At 41.5% G+C, this 14,130-nt stretch overlaps 1 protein-coding gene across 1 annotated transcript; it reads left to right on the forward strand.

The window, feature by feature from the left end:
• Positions 1 to 620: 620 nt before the first annotated feature.
• On the forward strand, positions 621 to 13,798 carry sgpp2 (sphingosine-1-phosphate phosphatase 2). Its single transcript, XM_044354053.1, has 5 exons — positions 621 to 1,024; positions 3,083 to 3,244; positions 8,588 to 8,767; positions 11,390 to 11,479; positions 13,057 to 13,798. The coding sequence occupies exons 1-5, from the start codon at positions 800 to 802 to the stop codon at positions 13,600 to 13,602; spliced, it is 1,203 nt and encodes a 400-aa protein (XP_044209988.1). The 5' UTR covers positions 621 to 799; the 3' UTR covers positions 13,603 to 13,798.
• Positions 13,799 to 14,130: the final 332 nt, after the last annotated feature.

Genomic DNA, 14,130 nt, shown 5'->3' on the forward strand with positions numbered 1-14,130 from the left:
GATGATGATAAGGGAGGATCATGCAGTCTCTTATTTTACTCGAAACATATACCTATATTTTTTTTAAAACAAGCTAATAAAATTAAATAAATGGAATAAAAATAAAAATAAAAAAATCTAAATTCCATCATGCCCTATTTCTCTCTCATCCACATACACACATATGTATGGACATTAAGTCTTTCTCATGCAAGTACTGTATTTTGGCACATGATTGGCAAGCAAATGAGGAACAACAAATTACTGAATCAGAGGACTATGATATATATGATTTGAGGAAATTTTTTTTTCAAAATGTTCAAAATACTGACAATTTATTGCCTCCTACTTCTTCCCAGACTGCTCCCAACCTTTCAGCCTTATTTGGCTCTATTCTGTCATTTATCAATATCTTTGTCGTGTTTTAATCCCACATCAACCTGGTTTTGGACCACGGGACTGTCTACTTACCTTCTAGGTCTTTTATTACATCACTGAGTTCAGTTCTCGGTAATGTAAATACACAAACTCCACAAACGCCCCTTGCTATCATGGATGGCCCGTGCAATAAATCCTCCTTCCACTTGCTATAAATACTTGTGTGAACCATTTCAGTATAAAGGTCGGGCAAACGTTTACCAATGATCGGTCTGGCCCCTTCTAGCCCCGCCCCCTCGCCTACACCTGTGACACACAGCAGCCGCACCTGCTCTGCACCCTTCCCTTGTGATGCGCCCCGCCTGGGCGAATATCACCTTACATTACCTATCCTGCTTACGAAAATCCACATCAAGCTGCACTGCTGCCTCATTCACCTGACATGCTGGAGCTGTTGGCTTACCTCCATGGCCCGGAGCTTGTGGCCGGGTTCCAGAGACGATGCGGACTCTTCCTTGTCGAAGCCGCGCATCACAGCCAAGGGATGACGCGCGCTCCGGCAACCCCGGACCATACTGACAAACCATGTGGACAGCTGAAGACGAGATGGGACCACCAGGACAACAATTCAAACTATAAATACAAGGGAAATGGATGTACCGCTGGTGTAAGTGTTTTACTGCAAAAAAACTGGTTATCTCAGTGTAAGTGAACTGAAACTTAAAAATTAAATTTACTCAAAATAAGAAACCAAAACGTCTGCTAGAGTGAGATAGCCTGTTTGCATTTGATTCCCACAACATTAGTGAATAATTTAGAGGACTGAATGGACCTTTTTTATAGGAAAGCCCAGCTTTGCCCTTTTTTTTTAGCTATAACACTGACGTCAAAGTTTTTACATATAGGAAGTAAGAGTAAACCACACAAATTTGAGAATTTACTAAAATGAAGGTTTAGATTTATCATAGATTGTGCATACCAAACTCTGACTGGCTTTTCCCGTTTGTTAAGCTGTTTGTGTCAGCCCCCAGATCCTCATCTGCACAATGACAAGTTGTTTACATTCTTCTCTGTCTCCCTTTTCTTGGACAGGCTATTAAAGTGAGGAGGATCACAGTCCTCCTAAGACTTTCTGTCTTAGGAACTTCCGATCATGATCATAGATCATGTAAATGGAGCACCTAAAGAGTGTCTTTAAACATGGTCTCTGCTCTATCGATTTTGACCGTTCTTCTTTTCAAGTGCCTCTTCTTAGTCCCATAACTTCATGAAAGTGCACTACTAAATTGCTTGACTACTCCTTTAGAGTTGGATCTTGATACTTAACAAAGACAATGACCATAATAACAATAGCTATTTTGTATTTGTTCATGTGCTTAAATCAGCTGAGTAAAGACAAACTATAGGTTTTGAATTGCAGACTCAAAATGTGAGGAAAGAGCTGCAAAGATGATCTGGATGTGTCAGCAAGATTAGCTGGGATATCTAAATGATACCTGATACCATGGTTGCAAAACTGAGTACACCCCTTTTACAATATCACTAAAATGTTAAATGATTCGAAATTGTATCATGTTATAATTATTGTAGTGTTTTTAGGGTGAAGTGTAGGGTATTTGATCCTATTTGCAATTAGAAACAGATTAGATTTCCTGAACAAGGTTAAAGAACCTGTCAGCACATCAACTTTCTCCATTAAGGTCTGGATTGTGTCTAATGAAACATAATGGTAAGGAAACATGGTAAGGAATTGCCTGAACAAGTAAGAAACCCATACTACCCATACTACAAATAACAGAAGGTGCAGTGGCCGTCCTCAAAAAATGACAATACGCACAATTTGCTATTTATGCAACCTTGCACTGAAAAACAGACGAGCAAGAGCTTCTGACTTGGCACAAGGATTATGTGTGGAAATTGGTGTTTCAGTGTCTGCTCAGACAGTGGACAGAAGGACATTCCATGAAGTCAACCTCTACAGACGAAGTCCAAGAAGAAAACCATTGCTCACAAAATGGCACAAAACTGCAAGATTAAACTTTGCCAAAGAACATGAAAAGAAGTCTGATGAATATTGGCAGCACATTCTCTGGTCAGATGAAACTTGTTTGGATCAGATAGGGTCCAGCATGTTTGGCGTGGACCTGGCCAGGACTACCACAGTGACTGCATAGTGCTGACCATGAAACATGGAGGTGGGAGTGTGCTGATATGGGGCTGCGTGAGTGCAAAAGGTGTAGGGGAGATAACATTTATAGATGGCACTATGAATGCAAATTCATATACCCAAATACTGAATGAAAAGATGACTCCCAGGTTGGCAGGAGAGGAATTTTCCAACATGACAATGATCCCAAACACACTGTAAAAATCACAAGAGAAAGAAAGAGATTTTAAAGAAGAAAAAAGTGAAAACTATGACCTGGCCAAGTATGGCCCTGACCTGAATCCAATAGAACACCTTTAGAGTATTTTCTCATTAATGAAGCGTGTGCTTTGTTGCAGTTTGTTCTTAAATATAGACCTTTGATTATAGATTAATTAGTCAAACATTCTGTTTTTCAAGTGAATTGGCTTAATTCTTCTTGGGCTTTGTCTAAAAACAAATAAAATTGTATTATTGAAGGGATTTGTAAATACTCAACATTTTAGTGATATTGACAAGGGGTGTACTCAGTTTTGTTATATACTGTATCTCATGTTCATAGGTGTTTATTCTGTACAGGGCTGCAGCAGGCCTCAGTATGAAGTCAGGAACTGGCTGCTGCACTTCCTCTTCCTGTTCTCGGCCGGCCTGGGGCATGAAGTCTTCTACATCACCTGTCTGCCCTGCATACACTGGAACCTGGACCCCTTCCTCTGCCGTCGCCTTGTCAACATGTGGACTGTGAGTCACAGCGACATAGAAAGTGTGTGTGTGTGTGTGTGTGTGTGTGTGTGTGTACATGTCAGTCAGACCACCTCAGCATGCTCTTGCGCCAGACTCCAGTCTAATGTCCGTCAGTTACACAATGCCACCTCTCTTCTCTCTGCAGTTCCGTCTCTCTCTTCACCTTTCAACCTCCTTTCATCCTTCACTCCCTCCAGTGACCTGTCTATGACACCACCATGTCCATATATCCCGAGGCCTGGGGCCACCGGGGCCAGGCTGACCGGGGCCCCTGACATGATGAGAGGCCACACATAAGGACACATCAGTGGAAAAAGACTGCTTGGATCTCCCCTTTAGATGTTTGTTCTGACAGAATCTAGCGCAATACAAGAGACCCTCAAAACATGTCAAACTTGTTCCCAGAAGGAGTGTATTTGACACTTCCAGAGACACACAGACAGACACAGACAGCCATAAGCCCTCACTCCTGCAGAGTGTGTGACGGGCAGTTTGTTTTTGTGCCCTTTGTGTCCCCGCCCCGAGCGCTTGGTGGGTGCCCTGTGTCTGAACCCCTTGTTTGGCCCCCCCAGGGGTAGAGATAGCATTCTTCTGGCATCTTGGCTGCACCAGGCCCCTGTGTGAACTCCTCTCAAACACACATAAACACCAATACACACACATGCACGCACTCCCCATTTCGCCTGCTAAACACACTCATTCCCCTCCCTCCAGTTAGACATTACCAGCTTTACCCCATGTTCTCCTCCCCCTAGTCTACCAACAGAGTGTTTTATTGGCCTCATCAGCACTCTGAGCTTTCTCTCTCTGGACCAGCCATTTGGTCTGTCAGCCCTCGGGGCTCATCACCCCGCACTTCTAACTTCCAACAGCACCCTGCCATTGTGCTGGTGGAGTTATCTAAGGTTCATGGGGGGCTCTCTCCTCTCTCCTGTCTATCTTTCTCACACTCACACACACACACACACACACACACACACACACACACAACTCACGCCAACGATTGAAGGGCACCCATGCAAATTAAGACTTGTATGCATGAGCAAACGCATTACAGGCCCATGAATGACACACACTCATTCACATACACACACACACGCTTACCCTTGTGTCCTTCACTACCCTCTGTTGGCTTTACTTGCAAAGTGACTTTGGTTGACTTAGAAAACAATGACTGTCATTAACCATATGGTCATGAATTACATTGCCCTGTTATATGGTATTACTGTAGTGCAGCGTTATGCTAATCATACACCTACCTGTGCTGTTTGGAATATCGGGACTCTCAGGTTATACTTTTACATAATGACACATAGGTCGTACACTAAGAGATGGATATTTGGAGAATGTTTAGAGAGAAACTAAGCATTGAGTTCAGGAATATTGGTATGTTGGTACAAATAAACTGGGGTACGTGTCAGGTTTTACCAGCGTACTTTTTTTAATGTATTTTTGTCATTTTTGCCTTTTTTTTAATCCTTGAAAGTGTAGAGAGAGATAGAGAGGCATGGGTAGAGAGAGGGATTAGCCTTATTATGCTACATGTTCATAATACTTTAAAATAAGCAGAAAAAAAATATTAACAAAGCTTAGACTATAAATAAGGTGAAAGACTGTATTTATCAGAAAAGAGTTGCTCCACTCTAACAGAACCTCTACAAAACTGTGTGTGTATGTAAATGAGTGTGTGTCATTATTCTGGAAAAAAGAAATCTCTATAAAAGAACACAAGAGGATTGTAAGTCAATGAGCAGGTCAGCAAAGACTGAGCACAACTTTAAAACTGGACCCAGAAGAACAAGAGATTCTGCTGCCTAATTAAGGCTATCTCAGTAAATTGCAGAAACTATGCTGCGGGGATTTGGGATATTGGCTTAACACTCATATTATGGAGGAACTTCTTGGTTTAGCAGGGCTGGCGGCAGTATGACTCCCAAAATACCCATTTGCAGTTGATGAGTTCCACAGTCACTAAAGTTAAAGTAGTTGCTCTGTAATTTAAATGGTAAATGGTAAATGGACTGTACTTGTATAGCGCCTTTCTGGTCTTCCAACCACTCAAAGCGCTTTTACACTACGAATCACATTCACCCATTCACACACATTCACACACTGATGGCACAGCCACCAGGAGCAATTTGGAGTTAAGTGCAAAATAATCCTTATTATGTGTAAATATTATCAACAGTGTATGAGAGTAGAATTCTAACTCTATTTTTTAGTCACTTAGAGGTCACTTAGTTCAGTTTTTTTTTTTACCTGGCCTGTGTGATGCATCACAAATATGAACTAGTAACCAAACCCTATCATGTCACTATAGGCAAAAAACAAACGTGTGTGTGTGTGTGTGTGCACGGGTGTGTGTTCTCCACACAAACAGTGACCTGTGCAATAGCCCCTCTTTCCTACACACACACTCTCGCTCACTCCACATGATCCACATGTTGACAGATCAAAGTCCAAAGCCACACTAGCCTGGGATCAATACACTTATTCATAAGAAAACATGCACACATACACACTCCAGTGGGTGTGTGTGTATGTGCATTGTGTGTGTTGACCTGACTTTAACTCTTCCCTTAATGTGACCAGACTGTCCCTGGGCCTGGCCTTTGATGTAACTGGTACAAAGACACCAATGAGAGGCTGGCACAGTGGCTGTACTAGAGGCAGTTGAATATGATGTTTGTGTTAATGGTGAGTGCAGGGGGGCAGGGTGGGGGTATCATATCATGCAAGCACTTGAGCTGGTGGGCAGCTGCATTGTTTGAAGGCAGAGGATGGAACATAGTAGATGATGCACACAGTACGGCTTGTTGTATGAATACACAGTTGTGGTGAGTGGATGGGGTCAGATGTGCTTAATGGGTTCAGCATTGTGTGTCATCTGTTTATTGTCCACTTCATGGTACCAATTATTCACTTTGCTTGTGTGTAGGTACAGTGTAGTGTAGGTAGATGCAAATATTTGAATAAGTGTTACATTGGTGAGGTGGAAAAGAGAGGTTTAGCTTTTGGAATGAACAAGGCACTTATTGTGGAAAAGAAAAAACTCATTCTCTTCATTTTCATTATCTTCTTACACTGGCCAAACGTATGTGGACATTTGGTTTGGGGCTATTTAGGCACCGTTGTTCCAAGGTAATATAAGGAAGATTAATACTACTCTCATGTAAAAGTATAGAGCTAGAGCAGGGAGTTGATTAGCTTAAATTAGCAAAAAGACTGGAGGCAGATGGAAACAGCTAGCCTGGCTCTCTCCAATAGTGTTAAATTCACCTTCTAGCTCCTCCAAGTTCACAAATTAACTCATTGTTTGTTAAAGCCATATACACAAACAGAAATATAAAATATAAATGGTTGTACAGGGGGCTACATGTTATAACTATTTCTTTGAACAGTAACAGAGCGCAGTAATTTCCAGGAGTCTTGACGTCATTGTGAGGTTACCAGGCTAACAGTTCTCCAAGAAGTGGTTAAGGTCAAAAATTTAAATTTAAATTGTTTAATATAATAATATAATATATAATTTGGTTTATGACCGAATAGCATACATGTAAAAACTGAGATTACAATCAGCCTCAGCTTTACTTAGAATGCTAACACACTAAACTAAATTGTTGAACCTCTGTCTGCTAGAAATCAACAGGATAGCATTGTCATTGTGAGCATGTTAGCATGCTGACTTTAGCATTTAGTTAACTGCAGCCTTGTAAAGCTGCTAGCATGGCTGTAGACTGTAGACTAGCTAGTTATGTTTCTGTTTGTGTATATAATAAGATACTTTTTTTATCCTGAGGGAAATTACGAAATATAGATGAAACAAACAAAATGCAATGAATATGAACTTTAGAGCTGCTGTTATGTCTGTTTTTGTTGTTCTAAACTAAGTGTTTTTGCTCCAGCTCTGTATGCACAGACATGAGAGTGGAAGGCCTAACAAGCTTTTAATAACTCTTGGCAAGAGTGCAAGTAGCAAATTTCTGAAAATGTCAAACTATTCCTATAAGGGAAATCTTAATGCTATAACAGATGATGATATTTTAGACAGAACACACAGCCCTAGCCTCAACCCCATCATGCAACACCTTTGGGAGCCAGGCCTTATTGCCCATCACTGCCTGACCTCACTAATACTATTGTGGCTGAAGGGGAGCAAATCTCTGCAGCCATGTTCCAAACTCTTGTGGAAAGCTTGAAACCAGGAGTGGAGTCCATGGTTTTGGAATTACATGTTTAATGTTCAGGTGTCTCTATGCTTTTGGGCTTGAATTTCAATCTCTGCCTCTTTCACTTTCCTGTCTCTCTGTCTACAAGCCTCTCTGTCTCTTTTTCTACAAGTTGCTGCAGTAAGAGTGGGTCAGTGGACCTACTTTTATATCTCATTTGCCATGGAAACAAGCATTTCCTGATTGCAGTGTCAGTAGAGATGGTAATAACAACCTCTCTATTCTCTCCCTTAAACACACACATTAGTGTCCTGCTCCCTCTCTCTGCACTGCCTCCTTGCTCCTTGCTAAGACAGCCATTCATTAAATATACAAGGCAGAGCTTTAAATAAACCTGGAGCTGGAGCAGGCTGCCCCTTCCGAGGGTCGCTGGGGATCTCATGAAAGAGAATAGGCAGCACATTTGGCAGGACACACACACACCCCCATACCTATACACCTCCCCACACGTACACCTTACACTGACTGTGTCATTGTGTCAAGAGCCCTCTATCCAACTGAAGACGCTGTGTCAGCAAACCCTGCCTTCTTCAATTCTCAGTTTCTTACAATAGATTCTGTTACCGTATGAGTGCAGAATCTGCACTTTATACCAGGGTGGGTCTCCACTCTTGGCATTTTTTTCTTATTTTTTTTATTGAGTGGGAATGGTGATTACTTATTCATAAGAGTGTGTGGTTAGTTTTAGAACATAGCTTAACCAGGATTTTACTTCCTCTACTCATTATTTTATTATCATCTTCTTCCATCTCTAATTTCTGCTTTTTGCTGCACTCTACAGTGCTCTTCTGTTTCACTTTTTATTATATAATTGTTATGACGCTGTAGACTGTTTTTTATAGCAGTATAGATGATAAATTAATACTGTATGAAGCCAACTATATTGGGAAACAAGAAAATATCCCACCGCGATGGTTGAATTACTTAGACAGAATCTCTCAGGTTCTTTACCTTTAGAGTGCTAGATCAGATAGATCTAGTTGCTAGCCATAGATTTGATCTTCTATTTAAATCCTCTATATTCTTTAATCAAGGCTCAGTGTTGCACTAGAGAGTTACCATACAAAAAAGACTGCTCTTAAAGAAGCACCTATCCTTTCCCTTTCCTCAGTTGGTGATGTACATCGGCCAGGTAATGAAGGATGTGCTAAAGCTGCCTCGCCCTTGCTCACCCCCTGTGGTCAAGCTTGAGACACGTGTCGATGCTGAATACGGGCTGCCCTCCACCCACGCCATGGCTGCCACCGCCATCTTCTTCACACTTTTACTAAGCGCCCCCTCCAGGATACAGGTAAGCATCACCAGTAGCTGTTATTAAATTCTTTGCTGTTGGGAGACTGTGATCAGGTGACCAAAGTCTCATACATAGGTCTTGTGATGCCACCTGAACCTGCTTGATTTGCTAAAGTAGGCAGTAAAATACATTTGAAAATCAGAAAAGAAAGTCAGTGGAACCTTTGAGGTTAGATTATTAGCCACGGTAACAGTTTGGCTTTATGAATGGTAACATCAGTCTGTTGGTCTGTCAGTCAGTCTGTCCAGCACAGACTGAAATGTCTCAACAACTATCGGACGGATTGCCATGAAATCTTGTACAGACATTCCCATGGTCCACCAGGAGGTCAAAGTGTTCACTTATCCTTTGAAAAATGTTATCTACGAAATTGATTAGCACAGACATTCATGGTTGCCAAAGAATTAACTGTATCCTAATGACTAATGACAGATGTTTTATCTGATGACGCCTCCATGAGGTTGGCATTTGTGGTTTCCATTTGAAATGTCTCGACTAGTGGATGGATTGAAATGAAATTTGGTATAAGCATCCATTTCCTCCTCAGGATGAATCATAATCAGTTTAGTGATGCCCCAACTTTTAATCTAATGCCATCATCAGGTCAACATTTTAATTGTCTGCAAAACTAATGACATTCCCATCAACTTCAGCTGCACTTTATGTTTAGTTCTGGTTAGCAAATGCTAACCTGCTAAAGTAAGGTGGTGGAGTATTATATCTGCTGAACAGGTACAGTAACATTGTCATTGTGAGCATATTAGCATACTGCATTTACATAAAAGCAAATCTTTGCCTCACAGAGCCTCTAGCATGGCTGTAGAGACTTGATTTTGCTCAATAATAATAATAATAATAATAATAAAAATAATAATAATAATGATAGAGATTGGTGGCATACTTGCACACACAGAAACATGATGAGTAACAACACCCTACTGTAAGTCAGATCAGTCTAAGTGAGCTCTTACCTGTCAGGAAAATTAGATCAAGTGGCTGCACTCCAACTTGTTCTTGATGAGTAACTCTAATTTTATTGCTGAAATTGTAATAGTAATTGGTTACACCGCTCATTACTATGAAAATGATATTACCGCCACCGCTGCAAATGATGTTCCTCTCCCTCATTAGAGCTTCTGCCTTCTGAGGCTAAGTGGATGTTGAACTATAATTCTGACACTGTGTATCTCATTAGTGGTGCTATTTAACTGCCATTGGATTTTATTGATTCCTTTAGATTAGTAGGGCACCAATCCATGTTAACTTGGTCAAGCCAATTGAGCTGCTTCTCTCAAATCAAAGTAACACTGGGAGCCTGTGGATGGCAACTTGCTCACTGGTAGCTGAGTGGAAAGAGGGGAGTGGCCCCGCTGTCCATCACTAAGTCCTGACTGAGCTGTTGGACAATGGGCAGGGAGGGGCGGGGCCAGCAGTCACCATCAGTCACCATCAGCTATACCCGTTGAGCTGCTGTTTGGTCTTCTGATGGACTCAACTGAGTCAATGACTGTCAGTTCACGTCTCCACCTCCCTCCTCCTCCTCCCGACTCTTCCCCTCTTCATGTCTCCTACTCTACTGCCAAGTCAATAAAACACTCAGTGGCTCAATCATAGGCTGTCTTAATCAAGCTCTGTGTTTTAATGAAGAACTGAGTGACTGCTGAATCCTTCAGTCAGTACTTTACAGGCTCTGCAGCTGTCAGGGCTGATTTGTGGTTGGATCATTTCAGCTATTTGCTGTCACATTTTCTTACAGCGCTCTTCTCAAGGTCAGAGAAATCATCTCAACAACCCGAGACACCCGTGTACAGTAGAGCACTTACATTTGGTCTGAAATTCCTCAAGGATTCCCCTGAAAGAAAAGAGAACGCATAGCTACAGATGAGTAGTGGGCTGTTTTGCAGAGTGTCCTGAATAGCCACAAGGCCTCGGGGCAACTCACCCGGTTCCCGGAGCAGGTCAGAGGTCACAACAGTCAATCACAGAGTGACCCCCTCCTGTCCCCGGCATCCTTTGTGGCCATTCAAAAAAAAACTCTCTTCATGAACTACCAGTGAATAGGCTTCCAGCTGCAAAAGACAGGAAAAGACACAGGAAAAAAGGCAGGGGGTGGCACAGGAGGGGAGGGTGGAGGAGGTGAATGAATACACAAGGCCTCTCTTCTTACTGTTATTGAAATGGAGGGGGGAACAAAACCTGCGGCCATAGGTAAAGGAGGGAGGGCAGAGAGAGGATGGAGACAGTAGAGGAATAAAGGAGCAGTGACTTGATGACGGGCAGTACGTCAAGCTGCCAGAGTGGACAACTGGCAGAGAGAAGACTTACATGTCGCCTTTTTAAGAGGATTGATGAATGGATAATTTGATCACAAACTAACAGGAAAAAGAGAAGGATGGGTGAAGGAAGGTTAAAAAAAAAAAAAAAGTAGAGGATGACTGTTGGGCCTGCATGAAGGAATGTTAGGAATTTGAGGCACATGTGACGCACAACATTCCACTTTCACGGAGTTCATCTTTTTATCACTTAATCAAGGAGGGATGTTTGTTATTGTGTGTGTGTGTATGTGTGTGAGGTACTTACGTATCAGTCACTGATCAAAAGTATGTTTTTGTGTCTCAGTTCCAGTTCGAGGTGGGTCTGCTGCTGGCTGTGACGCTGTCGTCGTTGGTGTGTCTGAGCCGCCTTTACACTGGCATGCATTCAGTTTTGGTGAGCTAGTCCCTCTGCACACACACACACACACACACACACATTACAGCATAAAACATTCAAGCTCAACGCAGGATTCATTATTCATATCTGTGTCTAGTTAAACTGTCTGGTGGAGGCTTTGACCCAGAAGTCTTGATTCAGCAGGCACTTTATGTTGCTCTTCCTTTCACTGGAAAATCCTGACACCATAATAGTGACAGTTACTTCTAATTAATTTTGTTAAAGCACACATTTATCAGGGCAGCTTCACCATTACACACTGCTTTAAGAGACAAACTGACCACGATTTATGCAGGAAATATTATATAATGCACAGAACGTTTCTGGCAAAGCCCGTCCTCAGCATGCTTACTGTTAGACACATGCAAGTGGCGTCATATGTAGACATTAGTTGGATTAGCTAACAAAATACATCTGGTGTATGAAATCAATAGGACCAGGAATAGCCCTTTTAAAAAATCTCAATAGCAACACAAGGATATAACAAAATCCAAAGTTTCCCTGTGAATCTTCACAAAATTAATTCATAATTTATATCATTATGTGTAAAAGTATGCAAAAAAAAAAAAAATCAATCCAAAAAGCTTTCCTCTGGAGCAACAGTGTGTTTCTATTTCCTCCATGTTCTGGCATATTAACCACCTCCATTTCTATAAATCTGATCCCATTAAAATGCTGACTGGATATTTCATGTCTATGTTGTGAATAGCACATTTATGTTAACAAATTGTTGTTCTAGTGCCCTTTTGGTTTTACCAACATAAATGAAATTGCATATAAACAACACGTGGATATGCAAATGTGTTCCCTTTGATCAGAGATGCAATTATGACATGGGAAATTACCATTTGGAATATGAATGGAAAAAAAACTTTTTCTTTTCTTTACAGACAAATTGGATTTAACAAAATAATCTCTCAGATTGGGAAACCTCTTATGATGAAACATAAAAGGCATGACACACCTGGGGAACACTCGATAGAATGTGCCAGTGATTTTCTTTCCTTTTTTTTAACAAATTTTTAATATCACCAGAGATGGAGCTGTAAGTGTTAACAAAAGTGGTACCCTGGAATGAAGGCCTTATATTTGAAGATAATAACACTCTGTGTTACGAACTCTTTGACAGGCTAAATCAAGGGGCGTATCTCTGTAACCTCTGTCCTGAAACTATCCACATAAATGCTTTGCATGAACGTTAAAGGACCCCTTTGAGGGACTGACTGTAGGGTAGTGACTTCCCCTGCACAGTGACCAGACTTCAACAAATCACTGCGCCTGGCGAAGAAATAGTCCAGCACATAAGCTGTGAAACAACCACCTGTAGTTTTACCCTTTTATTTATGTTTTAAACAAACTATAATGTATTAATGTTTAACCTTCAGGCATTTCCAGGTGGATTCTGTTACCTTTAAATAGTGCCAGGCCCGTTGTTTATAATTAAATAGACAAATATTGGAGTTGTATCGATTTTCTCATCTAACTTTTAGCAAGAGACAAAATAAGCATATTTCCTAAAATGTTTAACTATTGCTTTAACTGTTCCTGATGAAATACTGTCGTTCTGTTTTCAGGATGTGATCTGCGGCGCTTTGATCTCAGCCGTCCTTATGTTTCTCACATACCCCTACTGGGAAACTTTCGACCATTTCCAGCTCACCAGCCGCATCTCCCCCATCATGGCGTTAGTACTGCCCCTCTTCCTCAGCTACACGTATCCAGAGCTGGACCATTACAGCACCACCCGGGCGGACACCACCACTATCCTAGGTGTAGGAGCCGGGTGCTCTATTGGATACTGGGTAAATGAGCAGCTGGGACAGACATTTGAGCCCCAAGGGGTGTTGCCTGTACCTCTACCCACACTGACCTTAAATGTACTGGCATTAGGCGCCACCCGCTTCCTTTTGGGAGTCTTAGTATTGGTGGGAACTCGGCAGGTGGTGAAAACAGTGAGTCTGCAGGTGTTGTATTCATGGTACAAAGTACCAAATAATGACCAGAGTGCCAGGAGGAGGAAAGAGATTGAAGTGCCGTACAAGTTTGCCACATATATAGCTGTTGGACTTGTTAACTCTATACTGGTCAATAGGGTCTTCATTTTACTGGGGCTACTATGACCTATTATTACAAGACTGATGTATGGTAATCTGAATTTGCAATGACAAAAATGTACCTCATATTTATTTCAAATGATCTTTTATACACGTGTCATTGCTTTTATACAAGGAGCTCCCGCTGGGAATGATTCACAGGAGGGTACTTGTGACTGACCTGTAAGCAACGTATTCATGTAGCAATAAAGATTTTATGACTTAATTCTCAGTTTGCTCATTTTCTAAATTGCTTTGAAGCATTTTTTTAGCACTTTCTCATTGCAAACTTCTTGAAGCAATCTTACACATGCTGAAAAATATCCAACTTGGTTGAAGGAAAGTAATTATAAGCACATCATGTAGCCTGGGTGTGAGGCTATCAGGAAAACAGCATAAATGAAAAAAGGTAACACTTGCACACTTGCTCCAAGGGAGAACACCAACTTGGGCTAGACAAGCATGTACCAGTCAGGACTGTCAGATCAAAACCAGTTTGACTGAAACTTAGTTTCAATGGCACATGTCTTTGCCCTCTAAGGCATATCACTTGGC

Source organism: Thunnus albacares, chromosome 6 (assembly GCF_914725855.1).
Source record: "Thunnus albacares chromosome 6, fThuAlb1.1, whole genome shotgun sequence".
Taxonomy (NCBI): domain Eukaryota; kingdom Metazoa; phylum Chordata; class Actinopteri; order Scombriformes; family Scombridae; genus Thunnus; species Thunnus albacares.

Excerpts from the sequence above, each read along its gene's own strand:
- sgpp2 (XM_044354053.1), top strand. The coding sequence starts at position 800 with ATGCTGGAGCTGTTGGCTTACCTCCATGGCCCGGAGCTTGTGGCCGGG. Across the intron at positions 1,025-3,082 it reads GAAATGGATGTACCGCTGGT|GGCTGCAGCAGGCCTCAGTA; the intron begins GTAAGTGTTTTA and ends TATTCTGTACAG. Across the intron at positions 3,245-8,587 it reads GCCTTGTCAACATGTGGACT|TTGGTGATGTACATCGGCCA; the intron begins GTGAGTCACAGC and ends CCCTTTCCTCAG.